This window comes from Cebus imitator, unplaced genomic scaffold (genome assembly GCF_001604975.1).
Source record: "Cebus imitator isolate Cc_AM_T3 unplaced genomic scaffold, Cebus_imitator-1.0 Scaffold37, whole genome shotgun sequence".
Classification (NCBI taxonomy): domain Eukaryota; kingdom Metazoa; phylum Chordata; class Mammalia; order Primates; family Cebidae; genus Cebus; species Cebus imitator.
The window spans coordinates 5,751,772-5,772,497 of record NW_016107352.1 but is presented as its reverse complement, the minus strand read 5'-3'; the positions used below and the strand labels follow the sequence as shown (position 1 = coordinate 5,772,497).

At 37.2% G+C, this 20,726-nt stretch overlaps 1 protein-coding gene across 18 annotated transcripts in view; it reads left to right on the top strand.

Annotated features, from left to right (window-relative positions):
* The window catches only part of ICA1 (islet cell autoantigen 1), a 158,250-nt gene that overhangs the window by 97,964 nt on the left and 39,560 nt on the right, over positions 1–20,726 (top strand). For all 18 annotated transcript variants that reach the window (XM_017525204.2, XM_017525200.2, XM_037737310.1 and 15 more), the window contains exons 7-8: positions 14,899–15,024; positions 16,628–16,726. In XM_017525204.2, the coding sequence (XP_017380693.1) occupies positions 14,899–15,024; positions 16,628–16,726 (225 nt within the window). The remainder of the gene's footprint in view (positions 1–14,898; positions 15,025–16,627; positions 16,727–20,726) is intronic.

The window sequence follows — 20,726 nt, the reverse complement described above, 5'->3', positions numbered from 1 at the left end:
CTGAATATTTCAGAATTATCTTCTGTATTTCCTGCCCTAGTCCTGGAACCAGCAAGTTTGTCAAGGAGCCCTGGTTACTTAGAGAAGGACATGATAGTCAGAGGCCATGATCTCATTGATTCTAAGTTAGCCATTATTTTTAGACCTTTACAGTGAACAGAGCCAGAAAATACATTTTTATATGATTTAATCTTATTAGGGAAAGCAAAGAAAGCAAAATGACTAAGCCCCTATTTTACTTCCACCTCCATTGACAGTGATTAACTGGAAATGATAGAAAGATTTTAGGGAAAAACTGAAGCTCAATCTATGAAAGGAGCAAATGTGTACTCATTATATTTAAATACATTTAGTCAGCAGACTTAAATGAATTATGTCTCAGAAAGAACCCATGTATGTAAGCATAATAATATTGCCAATGACATTTGAGAAATCAGAGGTGCCAAAAATAGTGTAACAAGAAAATATTGTCCTATTTTTAAAAGAGAATTTTAAAACTCGAAAATTGAATATACTAAATTGCACTGTGTTCTTAACTAAATCTAGAACTGATCACTTCTAGATGGTTTATAAGCAACTTAGAAAGAAATTGTGATTATTCCGAAGCAGAATGAGTTTATTTTAAATCTAACACCAGACTAACCCTATTTGTTCTTGTTATATTTTGTAAGTCTCACAGATATAAATGGAGTAAAGTGAGTTACAGATTGGATTTTTTAAAAAGCAAGACCCAGCTCTCTGCTTTCTACGGGACACACCTTAAATCTAAATAAACAGGTTCATTCAGAACAAAAGGATAGATTAATATATAGCTTACAAATTCTAATCAAAAGAAATCTGAAGTGACTTTATTAATATCAAACAAAAATACACTTCAGAACAAGGACTATTACCAGAAATAAAGAAAGATATTTATTAATGATAATGAGTTCAATTCATAAAAAGGATATAACAACCCCAATTTTGTATACAACTGATAACAGAACATCAAAATAGAGTAAAACCTTATAGGAAAAATAGACAAATCTACAATAATGGTTGAAGATTTCAGCAGTCATCTTTTGGTAATTAATGCAAGAAATAGATAGAAATCAATAAGCTATAGAAGAATGTCAGCTTCCTTGACCTAGTTGACATTTACAGAAGGTTCCATTCAACATCAGTGTATGTTATTTTCAAGTGCACATGAAATATTCACCAAGACAGACCATGTTTAGGTTTATAAAAAGGGTCTGAATAAATTTTTAAAAATATAAATTATGCAAAGTACCTAATCTAGTTATGACAGAATTAAATGAGAAATCAGTAACAAATATATATCTGGAATATCCCCTGAATAATTGGAAATTAAACAGTATTTATCCAAATAACCTGTGGGTTAAAGAAGACATCACAAGGGAAATCAGAATATATTTTGAAATAATTGAAAAGAAAATACTACATATCAAAATATGTGGGATACAGCTAAAGCAATGTTTACAGGGAAATTTAAACCATTAAATATTTATATTAGAAAATAAGTTCTCAAATCAATAATATAAACTTTTAAGAAACTAGAAAAAAAAGAACAAATTAAACCTAAGCAAACAGAAGACAATAGTTAAGAGAGGGGCAAATGAAACTATAGACAAAAAATAATAGAGAAAATCAAAAGCTGATCTTTTGAAAAGATCAATAACATTGATAATCTATAGTCAGATTGGTCAGAAACAAAAGAAAGAAAACATAAATTATTAACATCAAGAATTAAGGAGGACATTACTATAGACAATACAGGCATTAAAAGAATAATAAAATTATGAACAACTTTAAGCCAACAAATTTGATAACTCAGTGAAATGGACAAATCTCTGACAAGCTGCCAAAACTCACTCAAATATAAATAAAGAACTTGGTAGCCCTATATCTATGAATAAATCATTTTTGTAGTTAAAAATCTTTCTACAGAGGAAACTTCAGTTCTATGTTGCTTCACTCATAAAATGTGCCAAACATATATAGAATAAATAATATCAACTTTACATAAACTCTTCCAAAAAATAAGAGAGCACTTCCCAGTTCATTTACGAGAGTAGTTATCCTAATAGCAAAACCAGAAAAAGACATCACAAGAAAAGCAAACTACAAGCTAATGTTCTTCATGAACATAGATAAGAACAATTATTATCAAAATATTAGCAAAAGGAAATGAGGATAGAGTTTCTTTTTGGATTGATAAAAATGTGCTAAACTTGATTTGGTGGTGATTACATAACTCTGGGAATATACTGAAAACCATTTAATTTTACACTTTAAATATGTGAATTGGTGTTTCCTCCTAAGATCAGGAACAAAATAAGTATGTTTTCTCACATAAACTCTGTTCAACATTAACCTAGCCAATATAATAAGACAAGAAAAATAAACAAAAGACATATACATTGAAACAGAAGTAAAGCTATCTTCATTTTTAGATAACATATGTACATAGATCTGTCCACATGAATTTATATGGAAAATTCTAAGGACTCTCCAAAAAAACTTTCAAAGCTAATCATTGAATTTTGCAAGGTTACAGTATACAAGATCAAGTTATAAAATTTAATTCTATTTCTAAGAATGAATAATTTGCAATTGAAATTTTTAGAAATTATAATAGCATCAAAATATGAAACACTTAACAATAAATTTAACAAAATATGTGTAAGACCTGTGCACCAAAATTTAGCAAAAAATGCCAAGAGAATTTGAAAACCCAAAAAATGGAGAGAGAGGCCACATTCATGGGTCAGAACATATTAATATGTCAATTCTTTCCAATAAATCAGTAGATTCAACGCAATCCTAATAACAGCCCAGAGGCTTTTTTGTAGAAATTGGCAAGCTGACCCTAAGATTTGTATAGAAATATGATGTACCTGGAATAGGCAAAACAATTTCAAACCAGAGCAAAAGAGCAGGATTTATACTACCTGATTTCAAGACTTACTATAAAGTGACAGTAATCAAGACAGTGTGGTATTGGCATAAAGATAGATATATAGATCAAAATAATAGAATAGAAAGTCCAGAAATAGATCTACACATATATGGCTTGTGGATTTTCGACAAAAGAGTCAAGTTAGTACAATAAGTGTTTGGGTGATTTTTCAAGAAGTGGTACTTGGACTATTGGGTATCCGTATGGAGGAAAAACAAAATGAATCTACATCTCTGTCCCCCACCATGTGTAAATATGAACTTGAATCAGATCTCAGCTAATATTTTTAGCTGTTACATTTGTAAATGTAATACCTAAACATATTACATTTCTAGAAGAAAAAGTGCAGGGAAACAATCTTTGAGACCTTAGATTTGGGAAAAGTTTGTTAAGGAATTAAAAAAAAAAAAAAAACTCACACAAACCATAAAAGAAAACTTGGCAAATCAGACTTCATCAAAATTTAAAACTTTTTTATTTCAAAAGGCACTATTAAGAAAATGAAAGGCAAGTTCAGACTTAAAGAAAATGTTTTCAAATTTAGTCTGATAATGGGTTTATATTTAGAACATGTAAAGAACTCTTAAGATTCAGTAATAAAAAGATAAACCCATTTTTAAAATAGGTGAAAGATTTGAATAGACACATTACTAAAAATATATGTGGCAAATAAGATATGAAAAGAAGTTCAATATCATTAGTCATTAGAGAAATGCAAATTAAAATCACAATAATTATGACTATAATGGCTCAAATTTAAAAGACTGAAAATGCCAAATGTTAATGAGGATGTGGAGCAAATAGAAGTTGTATTCATTGCTGGTAGGAATGCAGAATGATACAGTTACTTTGAAAATGGTTTGGCAGTGTCTTATGAAGTTAAGCACACACTTACTATATGATTTAGCAATCCTGCCCTTAGATATTTACTAAAGAGAAACAAAAAATGTGTTTACACAAAGACTTGTGCTCAAATGTTTATAAAAGCTTGAATCAAAATAGCCAAAATTTGGAAACAATAAACAAAATAGCCAAAAATGGATGTAAAAATAACACTATATTCATATGATTAAATGCTACTGAGAAATAAAAAAGAACACACTACTAATATATGCAACATTTATCTCAAAAAGGATTGTGCTGAGTGAAAGAACCCAGCCACAAAAGAAGACTAGACTACTTGCCATAATTCTATTTATACAGAACTGTAGAAAGACAAATATAATCTATAGTGACAGAAGTCAGATTAGTAGTTGGCAGGAGCTGGGACTTGAGGGAAGGAATTGACTACGACGGGAACTTTTAGGAATGATAGAATGTCTTATATCATGATTGTGGTGGTAGTTGTATGACTATATACATTTGTTCAAAAATTCATAGAATTGCACATCTAAAATTGTAGCTCAGTAAAGCTGCTTAAAAGTAATGATGATGAAGATGATGAAATAATGATAATGAGGACAATGGTGGTATCATCTCCAAGGTGCAGAATAAACAGATACCCCCTCTGCATATTTTTCCCCTAAAAATGGAATCCACTGACCACAGTGCACTTGAGAGAATTTGATGGGCTGATTTCTTTCTACTGTGTTGAGAAACCTGAGCTAAGGAAACTTGGCAAGATTTCTGATACTAGTAGGTCTGTTCAGGATAGGTGGTTTGAAGTCTCCCTATGCCTACTTTGAAACTTATAAGATCAACATTGTTGGCCAGGGGTTCTTGAGATGGTATCTGTACATTTTGTACACATCTCAGAACACTGTGACTCACGTGGCCAATGGTAGATCCATGACCCTGTGTCCATGGTTTAGTGTAAAAAAAAAAGCATGGATTATACAACCAAATACACCTGAGACTGGATCTAATATTTATATGTCAGATGAATATCTGGGTCTTGATTTTCTCTTCTGTAAAATAGAGATTTCCCAAACAAACGTTATGGCATGTAATCGGTGGTATATGATGAATGGAAAGCATTCTCTATTCAAATAAATTTTAGAAACACTGGAATAAGAAGTCAGAAATAAATCTCTATCATGAAACTTTTTAGAGCCTTTCATATGAATTGCTAAGAAGGCAAAAGTAAGCAGCCTGTGTCAGTGCTGTCTGGGTTCCACAAAACAGAAAGCCCTTTTGATTCACTGAGGCAAGCAGAGGAGTCAATTAGAAATCCCATGTGACCATAAGAAAAACAACTGCATCCAGAAACTTGAGTGCTACTAAGACTGACTGTCTGTCTGTCTCTTTCTCTCTCTCTTCTGTTTTTCATTGTACGTCACCTTTGTTCTCTCAGATCAATGTTCTTTACACTATGAGAAATTCAAATGGCAAAACTGTCTGCCCCTACTGCTTTAGCCACTAGAGAAGGAAAGAGACTTAATCACTCTAGCCCCAGCCTCAAAAATCCTAAGGAAGAGCTCCGATTCACCCAGCTTGGATCAGGTGCTTTTCACTGAATTAGCCAAACACAATGCATTATGATTGACTTCACTTAGGTAAAGATGCCCATCCCTGGTCTAGTCAGTGGAATTTGGCCTTTAAGAATACATATTAGCTCCCATTTAAATCACGTTATTAAAGTAAAGGGAAGAAAATTTTTTTGTTTGTTTAATAATACTTTTTTAACATTTATTTTAGGTTTAGGGCTACAGGTGCAGGTTTATTATTTAGGTAAATTGCATGCCCAGGAGGTTTGGTATACAGATTATTTCCTTACCCAGGAAATAAGCATAGTAGCTAATAGACAGTTTTTTGATCCTCACCCTCTTCCCGCCCTCCACCCACCCTCCAGTAGGCCCTATATTCTGCTGTTCCCTTCTTTGTGTCCGTATGTACCCAATATTTAGCTTCTACTGTATGTAAGAACATACAGTATTTGGTTTTCTGTTCCTGTATTACTTCATTTAGGATAATGACCTCCAACTCCATCCATGTTGCTGCAAAGGACATGATCTCATTCCTTTTTATGGCTGTGTAGTATGCCATGGTACATATGTACCACATTTTCTTTCTCTACTCTACCACTGATGGGGGTTTAGGTTGGTTCCATGTCTTTGCTATTATGAATAGTGCTGTGATGAACACATATGTGCATGTTTCTTTATGGTAGAATGATTTACATTCCTTTGATATATACCCAATAATGGGATTGTTGGGTCAAATGGTAATTCCGTTTTAAGTTCTTTGAGAAATCACCAAACTGCTGTCCACAAAGGCTGACTGATTGACATTCCTACCAGCAGTATATTCATGTTCCTTTTCTCTGCAGCCTCACCAGCATCTGTTATTTTTTGGCTTTTTAATAGCCATTCTGACTGGTGTGAGATGTGTCTCATTGTAGTTCTGATTTCATTTCTCTAGTGATAGTGATGTTGAGCATTCTTTCATATGCTTCTTGGCTACGTCTTCTTTTGAATAATGTCTGTTTATGTTTTTGGCCTGTTTTTTAAGCAAGTGGTTTGTTTTTTGCTTATAAATTTGTTTAAGTTACTTATAGATTCTGGATATTAGACCTGTGTCAGATGCATAGTTTGCGAATATTTTCTTTCATTCTGTAAGTTTTCTGTTTATTCTGTTATTAGTTTCTTTTGCTAGGCAGAGCTCTTTAGTTTACTTAGATCCCATTTGCCAATTTTTGTTTTTGTTACAATTGCTTTTGGCATTTTTGTCATGAAACCTTGGCCAGATCCTGTGTCCAGAATGTTTTTTCCTAGGTTATCTTTCAACATTTTTATAGTTTTAGTTTTCACATTTAAGTCTTTAGTTCATCTTGAGTTGATTTTTGTGTATGGTATGAGGAAGGAATCCCACTTCAATCTTCTGCATATGGCTAGCCAGTTATCCCAACACCATTTATTGAATAGGGAGTCTTTTCTCCATTGCTTGTTTTTGTCAACTTTGTGGAAGATCACATGGTTGTAGGTGTGTGGCATTATTTCTGGGCTCTCTATTTTGTTCCATTGGTCTATGTGTCTGGTTTTGTACCAGTACCATGCTTTTGCCTTACGTACATATAGGTACATATAGGCCCATAGAGAACTCTATCCCCAAGAAGTAAATTGAAGTTTCCTTTCATGATGGGTCATTATTAATAATTACCTTTTACTGGTAATTAATAACACCAACATTCTGTTTTGGTTACTATAGCCTTGTAGCATAGTTTGAAGTCACGTCATGTGATGTCTGCTGCTTTGTTTGTTTTGCTTAGAACTACCTTGGCTATTCAGGCTGTATTTTTTATTCTATATGAAGTTTTAAAATAGATTTTTCTACTTCTGTAAAGAATGTCATTGGTAATTTGATAGGAATAGCATTGAACCTGTGTTGCTTTGAACAGTGTGGACATTTTCACAATATTAACTCTTTCTATCTGTGAGCCTGGAATGTTCTTCGATTTGTTTGTACCATCTCTGATTTCATTGAGCTGTGTTTTGTGATTCTCATTGTAGAGATTTTTCACCTTCCTCGTTAGCTGTATTCCTAAGTGTTTTATTCCTTTTGTGGCTATTATGAATAGAATTGCATTCTTGATTAGGCTTTCAGCTTGGTTGGTGGCGGTATTTATAAATGCTGATTTTTTTTTTAACTTTGCTGAAGTTGTTTATCAGATCAAGAAGCTTTGAGCAGAGATGGTGAGGCTTTCTGGATATAGGGTCTTATCATCTGCAAAACAGGGATAGTTTGACTTCCTCTCTTCCTATTTGGGTGCCTTTTCTTTCTTTTCTTGCCTGATGGCACAAAGCTAGGACTTCCCATAATATGTTGAATAGGTGTAGTGAGAGAGGGCATCCATGTCTTGTTCTGGTTTTTAAGGGGAATGCTAAGAAGAAACATTTTTTCAGTGAGGTAAGGGTATTGTTGAGGGGAGACCAAAAATAGATAAATTCTACTGTTGGCTGCCCATACACATTCACTTACACATACTTCCTTGCATAACAAAATATGAAAATTGCTTCTGCTATGAGTGGATGCATATATGATAAATGAAGTACCATAAATTGTTAATTAAAGGAAGTGTTAATTAAAGGAATTCGGCAAAATTCTTGATTATTTGGCCCTCGAGAGGTCTTGGTTTATCAGCCTCAGATGAAAAAAATCCTGTTTCAATGAAGAAAAATGAATATCTGACGTTCTGTTTTGTTTTGTTGTGTGTGTATTGCTGTTGTTGTTGTTGTTGTTGTTTTAGACTGGGTCTTACTGTCACCCAGGCTGTTGATGGATTGCAGTGGAGTGATCATGGCTCATTGCAGCCTTGACCTCCCAAGCTCAGGCAATCCTCCCACTTCAGCTCTCTGAGTAGCTAGTACTACAGGCACATGCCACCATCTTGGCTAATTTTTGTATCATTTATAGAGAAAGGATTTTGCCATGTTGCTCAGGCTAGTCTTGAACTCCTGGACTCAAGCAATCTGCCCACCTCAGCCTCCCAAAGTGCCAGGATTTCTGGTGTGAGCCACCACACCCAGCCTGACCTGTTTTTGAAGTGACTTTAGATGGACTGGCTCATACTTCTCTTGTGGCACCTTATTAAAGGCCAAAAGAAGTAACTGGTATATTCAGTGATCTTAAAATTTTCCCTGAATGCAGGATGTTGGCTTAGGGGAAAACAGGGGTGAACAGATCAAGTTAATGAGGGAGTCTTAGAGCTGACTCGGGAAGAAGGCCAAGATTTCTGATGTGGCCTGAGGTGTCCATGAGAAGTTGATGTGTGTAGACCTGGCTGGTGGAAAAGGCAAACTAGACAGTAACATTGGGTCTGGGGTGGTCAGATACAGAGAAGTCATCCTCAACACCCCAGCATTCAACCCCTCGCCAGGGCCTGCTTTGCCTCTTTAGTGTCTCTTGGATCAGAGCAGGATTTTCCACATCCAGCATTACTACCCAAATCTAAACTACTAACATCTTTCCTCTTGACTCGATACGTTATTATTATCATTTTTTTTTTTAGATAGAGTCTTGCTCAGTTGCCCAGGCTGGAGTGCAGTGGCACCATCTCAGCTCACTGCCTCTTCTACCTCCCAGGTTCTAGTGATTCTTCTGCCTCGGCCTCCCTAGTAGCTGGGATTACCGGCATGTGCTTCCACACCTGGCAAATTTTTGTATTTTTAGTAGAGACAGGGTTTCACCATGTTGGCCAGACTGTTCTCAAACTCCTGACCTCAGGTGATCCGCCCACCTTGACCTCCTGAAGTGCTGGGATTACAGGAGTGAGCCACCATGCCCAGCCCAGATCTATTCTTACCTACCTTCAACTCTCTCCTTCGGTCCATCTCCCAATGTGGTGAGTAATCTTTCAAACTGAAAATAGGATCCTGTCTCTTCCTTGCTTAAAAGCCTCCAATGTTTTTCTGCTATTCCAGGATAAAAATTAAATCCTGAGCACACCAATAAGGCGCCACTTGAGGGTGTGCCCCAACTCACCTATCTGCCTCCTCTCATACCATGCTCCTGCTTGTTCTCAGCAACCCAGCAACACTGACCTACTCTCAGTTCCAGGACCTGCCTTATTGTCCTCCACCCTAAGACCCTTGCAAACACTTTTCCCTCCCCTAGACATCTCTCCCTGCTTTCATATTTAATCATGCTCGTCCTTCAGAGTAGAGGTTGAGCACCATGTCATTGGAGGACATCCTCTGGGTCAGTTTCCTTGGTCAATCATTCTTGAGGGACTGTGTGGCTCTCCTTCTGAGCACCTCACTCAGTTTGTAGTTACGCCTTCACCGATATGAAAAATATCCACTGGACTATCAGTTCCATTTGTGCCAACTACTATCAGCATGTAGAAGATACTCAGTATTTGCTGAATGAATGAATTTAAGGGCAGAGCCATCTCCTATAAGAAGATATAAAAATAAGAGTAGAATTTTGTTTTAGTTTGTTTATAAAGATAATAAAACTCTTAGAAAAATACAAAACTACTCTCAAATTACTGGTTGTAGAGTAATATAAAGACCTTTCCACTGGATAGAAAAGCCAAATTGAACTAAAAGGATAAATAGCTTCACCATGCGTTGTTCAACTTGGGGCTAAGTTCAATAGTTTCACCATGCGTTTTTCAACTTGGGACTAAGAGAATTTCAGGTTAGGAGGAATAAGTATGGAGAAGTGCTCTGATGTTTGGTAGTCAAGTCATTGCTCCTTTTTCTGGTAAACTGAATTACTGTGGCCTAAGGAAGACAGAACTCAGAAAGAGGAGGGTCTCAAATACATGGCTATTAGGCCAGGTGCATTGGCTCACACCTGTAATCCCAGCACTTGGGAGGCCAAGGAAGGTGGGTGGATCACTTGAGGTCAGGAGTTCGAGACTAGCCTGGCCAACATGGTGAAACCTGTCTCTACTGAAAATACAAAAACTAGCCGGGCATGGTGGTACACATCTGTAATTCCAGCTACTAGGGATGCTGAGGCAGGAGAATTGCTTGAACCCAGGAGGCAGAGGTTGCAGTGGGCCAAGATCACACCACTGCACTTCATCCTAGGTGACAGAACAACACTCCATCTCAAAACAAATAAATAAATAGGTCTGGTGAGGTGGCTCATGCCTGTAATCCCAACACTTTGGGAGGCTGAGGCGGGTGGGTCACAACGTCAGGAGTTCAAGACCAGCCTGGCCAAGATGTTTCTACTAAAAAATACAGAATTAGCCAGGCATGGTGGCAGGTGCCTGTAATCCCAGCTACTCGGGAGGCTGAGGCAGAGAATTGCTTGAATCCCAGAGGCAAAGGTTGCAGTGAGCCAAGATCATGCCATTGCACTCCAGCCTGGGGAACAGAATGAGACTCCATCTCAAAAATAAAATAAAATAAAATAAAATAAATAAAATAAAATGCCATTTCCTAGAACTTGGAGAATAAGAAAAGAGAGGTAGGGTAACAGAAATAAAACTAAGAAATAAACAAAGGGTACATTTATTTGAGTGAAGAAAATATTAAACGGCCTTGAAAATCACAGGTGTTCCTCAAGATATTTATGTAATAGAACATAACTTACCTAGGATTGAGAGGAATAATAATAAAAACATTTTTCACTTAAGTGCATCTGGAGGCATATGAAATTAGACTTTTGATGGCAGCCTATGCTTAGCTATGTCCTTGGTGTTTTGACCTCAGGCTTCAGGCTGGAAATGTGTTTTCTAGAGCAGACATGGAGCACAAAATATTAAATGAACTTTGCTGTATTCAAAACGTCCAGCAGTGTAGCATCCTCCTTGTTTGGCAGGGAAAGAGCTCAGCATTTGGAAACTCAGCAGTGCATTAAGTATTTTAATAATCATTGTTGACACACAAAGCATATGGCCTTTCAGAATCATTGGGTCAACTGTTGAAGTTGTCTTCTAGATTTCTAAAATTACCTTACAAAATTCAAACAAAATTAAATTAGGACATGTTTCAAACTACACTAATTCATGAGCTTTGTGTTACAAGCAAGTGAAATTAAGTTTTCTCCTAGGATATAAGAGAATCTATGAGTAACCGTTTATATTAATGTAAAGGAAAAAGCAAAATTCACACCCCTGCAGAAAAAGTTAATTTGCGTTTCATTAGAAAATCTAGAAGTTCCATGTAAGTAGGCCAGCCTAACGGATACCTTATATTTACTTTGTACCTCCCAGTCATGCCTAAGACCCCTCTCATATATGTATCCCCTCATTTCAGAAGCCCTCATTGTCTGTTTCCTTATAGTTTATATCAGTTGTCTGTGACCACAATAAGGCTGTGAAATAAGCAACCATAACACTCAATGACTTAAAACAATAAGCATTTCTCACACTCACAAGGCTATGGTAAGCAGGGCCATGTCTGTCTTTGTGGGCTCACTTGTGTCTGTGGTCAGCTGTGGGCAGGGAGGTGCTCTGCTGATAATGGCTGGGCTCCCTCATATGCCTCAGAGTCAGCTGGTCAAAGGCTGATCTGCTGGGACAACTGGCCTCTCCTCCTCATGTCTCTTGCATGCATATGCTTCTCACCCGCTCCAGCAGGTCAGCCCAGGCATATTCTGAGGGCCATCTCAAAGAAGCAAGAGAGAAAGTGGAAACAGGCTAGCATTGTTTTATCAAGCCTGCAGTTTCATTACATTTGTTAACATCCCATTGACTAATGCAAGTCACATGGCTGAGCTCAGAGTCAGAGTAGGAGGACACTACAAAGTTACAGGGCAAAGAATGAGGATACAGGGAGGCCATTAGTTAGGGCTTTAATGCCATCATCCTACAATCCCACCCCCACCCTGTTCCAACACCAGCATTAATCATTTCCTTGTCTATGCTGCTCTCTGTTCCTCACTCTTAGTTCTATGTTCATAATTTCCCCATTCTGTTATAATATAGTGGCTAACTTGTCTCTCCTCCTTAAGAGATTAGGGAGTCTTTATGCTTATATGCATTCATCTATAAATTTTTATCGACTACCTGTTATATGTCTCATTCCTTTACAGCTTTACAGAAACCCCAGTTCCTAGCATTGGTCCTGACACATGGCAGGCACTCAGTAAATACATGTTGAATGAGGGCATACTTGACAGCTCCCACTCCCATGTGTATTGTCTTCCCCTTTGAAGGAAAAGACTGGAGACAGATGCCTTTCAGGACCCCAGTTGAGGTGGCCTTCCTGGCCAGAGCAACTGATGACCAACACAGGGATCTACAGTGAAACATCTTCCCCTCCAGACTCCCCCACTTCTCCCCTCCAGAAATCAGATTTTCTCTTTTCCATCTTCCTATTCCTCTCAAAGGAAGACAGGAAATCACTAACACTCATCCTAGACTCTTTATAGTCAGAGCTCCCAAGTAATTTTAACTACTGGCCCTTTGCTCTACAGTGGAGACCACCCAGCTCATGGTATGGTCAGTTTGAAAGGAACTGGATGACTACTGTTCTTTGATCTTCCCAACTCGGTAGACCAAGAATACAGAAGAATTCTTAGGACAGTTTTGACATAGCTATAGACACAAGATTCTATTCATACAGGATATTAATTCTATCAGTGTGGTGTTCGATGTACTGCCTCATTATTTTCCAATTCCATAGAGTCCTTCAGGGAAAACTTCTATTTCTGGGTAGAATCATAATTCTGAGCTTTTTGATTGTCCAGTGAGTAGTGTAAGTTGCTTGGGAGGCAGAATAGCATGGCTTTGGAGTCAGGCCGGCTAATTTAGAATGCCAGCCCTGCCCGTGAGTAACTTGCCTTGATGAAGTCTCTCAATCCTCATCAGTGAGAGACAGTAATAACAGTAGCCAAAATAGAATGATGCTGGCATGTGATAAGTAAAGTGTATTCACTGTTAGATTTAGTATTACTATATAACATCCAATAATTTTCTAAGTTGCAAATATGTTCATATTAGTGGTAAAAAATTAATGTATTTTGTATAAAATAGTCTACATATTTATTTTTATTAAAAAATAAAATCACTTCTTAAACTACTTTAAAGGTTATACTTTAAAATGAATTCAAATACCTCACCTTTTGCAATGGCCTGAAAAATTTCTTTATTCAGACAACAAATATGTATTCAGTACCTGCTTTGCACCAGGTTGCCAGGTGATAGCATGACAAACAAGGTAGACATTGTCCATGCCCTCCTGATAGCCCGTGATGAAAGAGTTATTGTTAATATATCAGTGTTACTTCCAACTCTCAGTAACCTATCTAGTATCTATAACTTTAGGATGATATGAGATAAATTAATATTTGAACTCATCACACTGAATACATTAAATATGTACAGCTTTTTATCTGTCAATCATATAAAAAGTGGTTTTTGAAAAATTGGCTGGTTTTCTTTAACCAAAATATGATGTGTTGACACTTCAGATTGAAGGAAGGCGAAATTTTGACTTCATATTTTGTTTCATTTTTTTGGTTTTCTTATTGTTGTTTATTTGTTTGTTTTTATGAGACAGGCTCTCACTCTCATTCAGGCTGGAGTGCAGTGGCACAATCTCAGCTCACTGCGACTTCCACTTCCCAGGCTCAAGTGATTCTCCCACCTCAGCCTCCCTACTAGCTGGGACTAGAGGCATGTACCCCCACGCCTTTGTTGTTGTTGTAGAGACAGGGTTTCACCATTTTGCCCAGGCTGGTCTCAAACTCCTGAGATCAAGTGATCCACCTGCCTCAGCCTCCTAAACTGCTGGGACTATAGGCGTGAGCCACTGTGCCCAGCCTTGACTTCACAATTTTCAGTGCAGCTGTATCCAGTTGTAAAACTTTCTATTTTGTTATGAAATAGTGTGTAAAATAGACATTTCTGAATTTTTCCCTGACCTTTACTCCATTCCTGAATTACTGTGTGGTTCAAGGATCGATGGAGGATTGCTAATATACATTACTCAATAGTAAAACGTTTCATCCCTGGGAATAGTTTTTTTAGGCTGTGTCAAAATTCCCTCATATGAGATCTTAGATTGGATCCTGGAGCAGAAAAAGGACAGTAGTGGAAAAACTGGTGAAATACAAATAAAATCTGTAGGTTAGTAAATAGGATTGTATCAACGTACATCTCTTTGTTTTAACAAATGTGGCATGTTCTATAAGATGTTAACATTAGGGGTAGCTGAGTGAAGGGCATACAGGAGCTCAGCTTCCAAAGACTGTAGGAAAAGAGTGGAGCAAAGATGGTTTCCTCACCACCCTGCTTGTCTGCCGTCTTCTCTCAACCATGTTCAGCTTGTGAATGTCTTGAGAAGAAAGGAATTTTAACATCAGACTAAGAGAAATAGAATTAGGATGGCAAGTCTGCTATAAAATCATAGTGTGCAATACTTTCATTTGGGTCCTTTGGAGGCAAAGAATGGATGTTATAGCATCTTCCCACTTGAAATTTTCAAAAGTGTTTTCATATATGAAAGAGAAAAGTCCTGCTGTTGGTTTCATCTCACCTGAAAATTTTAGCTACTTAAGGGTTGGAGTGATTCAGAAATCCCTCTTTATTTTCATAGGTACAAACACAAGTGCGCCTTGCAAAAAAAAACTTTGATAAATTGAAGATGGATGTGTGTCAAAAAGTGGATCTTCTTGGAGCAAGCAGATGCAATCTCTTATCTCACATGCTAGCAACATACCAGGTAACAAAGTGATGTTGTTGCAATGAACCAAGATTGCCATGAGGTTTAAATAATATGAAAATGGTGTTTGAGCTGGGCGCGGTGGCTCACGCCTGTAATCCCAGCACTTTGAGCACTTTGGGAGGCCGAGGCAGGCGGATCACAAGGTCAAGAGATTGAGACCATCCTGGCCAACATGGTGAAACCCCGTCTCTACTAAAAATACAAAAATTAGCTGGGCATGCTGGCACACGCCTGTAATCCCAGCTACTTGGGAGGCTGAGACAGGAGAATTGCTTGAACCCAGGAGGCGGAGGTTGCAGTGAGCCCAGATTGTGCCACTGCACTCCAGGATGGCAACAGAGCGAGATTCTGTCTCAAAAAAAAAAAAAATGGAGTTTGAGCTAAAAGTATGGTTTGGACATTGTGAAGCTCTGAATGCCTTTCCATAATTTCACTTCCCACATCTCTGCCTTCTAGGGTCCTACAGTTTAATCAAACCAAATAGTAGCTATTCCCTGTATGTGCCATAATTTCCCACTTCCTTACATTTACTTCAGGGGTCCCTTCTACCTGGAGTGCCTTTCTCCTCTATCCATGCCTTTCCAAATTCCATTCTTTTTAATGTATCAGACAGAATGTCCTCTCTTTCAGTAAGCCTCCTCTGAACTCACTTAGCATAGTGTCTATCCGTCTCATGGCACATCTTCTTGTTAGTATTCAATGCATGTGTTTTTGTCTCCCCTGTTAGTCTCTGAGTTCCTTCTGTATAACCCTGTCCATCAACAATACTACTGAGCACCAACTGAGGGAGGATGCAGGATGCTGGATGTTGTAGGGAATATAACAATAAAGACCAGGGCTGCATGCGATGTCTCTCACCTGTAATCCTAGCACTTTGGGAGGTGGAGGTGGGTAGATCACTTAAGGTCAGGAGTTCAAGACCAGCCTGGCCAACATGGTGAAACCCGTCTCTACTAAAAAAATACAAAAATTAGTTGGGTGTGGTGGCAGGTGCCTGTAGTCCCAGCTACTCGGGAGGCTGAGGCAGGAGAATCACTTGAACCTGGGAGGCAAAATGAGCCGAGATCTGCACTTCATCCTGGGCGACACAGTGAGACTCCATCTCAAAACAAACAACAACAAAAAATATTAAGACCAGCTTCCTTGTCTTCAAAGAGCTCAAAGTTTAGGAAGAATTTGGAGATAATGAAGTCTATTTTTCTATACCTCTAGGACAGAGCAGGGTGTGCTAAGTAAAATAAGCTCTAAGAAAGCCAATGACAGCTTGAAGAAGGAGAAATGGAATCAGCTGAGGGATTGAAACAGTAGATCATTAATGATTTGCCCTGGGTTTTGGGGGATGGATCAGATGAAACAAAGAGAATGGAGAGGAGAAGGTCCCAGGTGATAGGAGCAGCATAAGATCTGGGAGGCAGTATTTGAGGAAATAGGGAGGCATTTAGTTTGGCTGAAATACAGAGTAAATGGGGGCATAATGGGAAACATGAGAATGAGTTAGAATCATGTTTAGAGAATCTTAAAAGCTACAGAGAGTCACACTTCCCTGGGGTCTGAGACTAGGCATTCAAAACAGTAATAACTTTACTGTCTTTCTCTGCAGACCACTCTGCTTCATTTCTGGGAGAAAACTTCTCACACTATGGCAGCCATCCATGAGAGCTTCAAAGGTTATCAACCATATGAATTTACTACTTTAAAGGTATGAAAGCTAGAGGGACCACTAGAAAATCTTGAGAGAAGTAAAGTTTTGTTTATATCACAAGCAAAGTCCATTGCAGAAAGCATCATTATTTCTGGACTCAAAATGCCAAAGAGAGAACTATGCCTCCAGCAAAGTCTTTTTTTTTTTACTGTATCAGGATTCATATAATGATAATCCACTGCGATCCAAAAAGCACAAATTGAACCTTCAGATACATGTTACTGGCAGATGAATTGTGGTGAGTTTGAGTCTAATGATTGGTCCTGCTCCTTTAAAATACTTGTTTGGCATGCTAAAGGGGAGATTGTCTAAGTCCCATAAACTCAGTTACTTTTAATTATTTATTCAAATATCCTCACTTGAGAAAATATCTTCCTTTCCTCACTTACTTCTGAAATGTATCATTTTATTCTGAGAGTACTGTGCAACATAAAATCGAGTTTTTCTGTAAGACTATAGCAATAGTTTCTAATTGAAAAAGCAGTATTAAACTCAATGATTTTTCATCTCAGAAGAGATACATGCATAGTATCTGATCCTCAGTATTGGATCTGCACATGGGTTGTTTTCTCTCTAGTGGTTACAAAGGATTAATGCATATTGACATAAAGAAGTGATTTTGGTTGCAAAGGATTTTAAGAATGATGAAAGAACAATGGGTACTTGATTGCCAAATCATATCTTTGAAAGAAAAAAGTGAGGCATGAACTAACTAAAGTTCACCTCGAACATGCCTTGCTCTTAATTGTTCAAGCAATTTGTATGTGTTTTATCACCTTGCTTGACAAGCCATCAAAACTTTAAAACACAATTTTCTTTGCCTTAAATCACTTTTTTCTCTTTTTTGATTTTGAGATGTGTATAATGTCATTGCATCTATACAAGTACCAAAAATGCTTTAAGACCCTGGTCCTTAAAACGAAGCTTCCAAGAGGAAGCCAAGAAAGTCCACTGACCTTGTGCTGCACCTGACCTGGCTCCAGACAGGACACCTGGCCAGAGAGTTTGTTCTTCGTTATCCCCTCCCAGCTGGCTGCCCACCCATTCATTGGCACTAGCTGGCATGTTGCATGGTGAATGCATTCAGAGTGTGCGCTGTTTTGCTCTGTCAACTATAAGCACTTCAGGGGAGGGATCTTTTATTTCTTATGTACCCTCTTTTGTCCAGCTAAATGTTTTGTACACAATGTGCCCCCAGCCTTTCCTTTCACACTGGCAATGTTACCGTGGCAATGTTACCGTTGTTGGTAGTGGCTGCATCTTCTCTGATTTGCTGCTGTTTTCAGCACCTTCAGAAACAGGCATCCTGACCAAGGCAGATAGATTAAAAGTATAACTCACACTATTCACAATTCTTACACAGGCCTGAGCAAAATCCCATGGATTACTCTTTGATAAGGCAGAGACTTTTAGGGTTTAGAGCATCAATGTGCATTGGATTTTATTTTATATATCATTTCAAAGGTTACCTGTCTTTTACAAGACAACTGTACATTAGATACATCAGCCAGTTGGAAGATGAAATGATGCCTACTCCAAATATAATTCAGAGAAACTTTAGGTGTGAGTTAATTGCATATAAAGTACAATGTGAATTCATGAAATTGATGTTGTGCCACAAGCATGGAAGAACCCGTGTGTGTATCCCTGACCTCCTGTGCTGAGGAAAATATGGCTCCTTAATTTTTGCCACAACATTTATCCTGCAGAGAGGATCAAGCTGATTATGTTAGAGCATTTTTGGGCAGAGAATTTAGTGAAAGTTTGACAGCAGTGGTTCAGGACTACTTGCAAATATTTTGGGCAGATAACTATCTGTTAGCTTTTACATCCCCAGAGCCTTCCTTAAATTATGGTTTAAGTAATAGTTCATGGCTAAATTGTAATATAATCTTAGTAGGAGTAATACATCTGTTAAGGTATAATGATGTTATGGTAATATTAAGAATAAATGTTCAGAAACCAACCAAATAAACTGTACTTTTTTTCTTTTGTTACCTCTCTGGAATGCTGTTCATCTAGGCTTTCAGTGATGACATATATTAGAAACTCAAGCTGATGGATAATTATTAGGCTGGTGTAAAAGTAATTACGGGGTTTTCCATTACTTTTAGTGGCAAAAACCACAATATCTTTTGCACCAACCTAATATTTTTTTTAACGTGGACTCAAATATGACACAATGGAATCCTGTTATGACACAACTCACTATTACATAGATATAAGTACATTGCATATTGTTTTATATGCCAGAAAACGTGAAGATGAAAACCATTAATACTTTATGTATCACAGTAAAATACAAGGATATTGTTTGTCTTCCCATCCCTCTTGCACCAGTATTTTTAATCCATGTCCTATGTTTATAAGATTTGTATTTTGTCCAGTCACCTATTAATATATATAATTTTCTTTTGAATAGCACTGTATATTGACAATGGCTATTTTGAAATTTAAGTAAATATTTCCGTGATTAATTTATTCTGTGGGTTTACCTAAGCAAATAGCCCCTGAAATGCCTTTTGGGACTCTGACTGGAAAGAAAACATTGTCTTTGGAGAGGGTTGCCAAGCTCTGTTAATGAAAAGCAAGCCATTTGTTTTCTTTGCTTCGGGGTGTATTCTGAGTGTGTTGGTAATTGTGCCATTGCAGCTGTATTTCCTGACTGTTAGTTTTATGCTTGATGAAGGATGATAATTAATGTGTTAAGCACTCAGTGCATCCTGTTTGGAGGGACACATTTTTTTGCTACAGAATTAGAGAGACAGAACTCGTGCCCCAAGAAGTACAAAGTTTTACTTCTACTTAATCTTTCTCTAAGAAATAGAGTTATCATTCTTTTACAAAATAATTTTGTTATAAAGATGAATTGAGTCTTCACCTCATACTTGAAAAATATCCAAGTGACTATTGTGACATTTTGTAATATTTTGTTTTAATGTTTTATGTGACAACAAATATTGCTTTTTTTACCCAAGCCTAATATAATTATGTTGATTCTACTTTTACTGACAGATTCCTTCATCATTTTAATTTTCTTATAATAAATAGATTTTTGTAGCATTTTAACTTTATGGATAATTTAGCTTTGAAATTTAATATTTAAAAATTTTTAATCTTATCATTATAACAGCTCAAATGTAAAGCAGAGGAACTATCTTCTAAGTGGTTTCCAATGACAAAAGCAATTCCCTGATCTTGTATTTTCAAACAACAAACATTGATCAATTCATGAAATGTTACTACATATATATATATATATATATTGCATGAATTGTAATTAATATATTTATTTTATATTGATACTAAATCACCTGGGACTATCTTTCACATGGTAGAAATTATTGAGTCATGGGGCTAGGAATGGAATGTTACTTGCCAGATCTTGAAAACATGGTCACTTTTCTAGAGAAAGTAACTTAGACTAAGAGTTTATGGCATTTTAAAATACTACATGAAATTCTGTCTTGTTATGAGAGCAGTACCCTGTCTTAAATTGCCAACAGTCAGATGTGGTTGTCTTTGCTTCATCTTTCTAAGATGTCATTTACTTGCACATTTCTTCTCAGATCCAGAGCAGACATTATCAAAGGGGGAAAAAAACCCTCATAAGTAAAGTGGCTTTTCCTTGGAAGATCTGACATATATTTATATCAGTGATCATTTCCTGTCTATCTGGCATGCTGGCAGCAGGTTAAGTTGGGTGTTTCAGTGAGCATTGGGCCCCTCGCAGCAGTGGACACACTGATCCAGGGCCAATTCCTCCTGCATTTATATTTTTAAGGAGATCAGAGTGCCTGTATTTAATGAAAATGACCAGTAGTAAAGTGGATTCCTGTGAGATCTCTCATTCCAGTGTTTTTGGAAGGAAAGCCACATTTTTTTTTTGTTTTTTGGTTTTTTGCCTTGCTCTTCATTTTCTCTGGTTCTGTGATAAAAACACAGTGTGTAAAAGCACAAGCTCTGGAGCCAGCCAGACCTGGCTTTAGATCTGGCT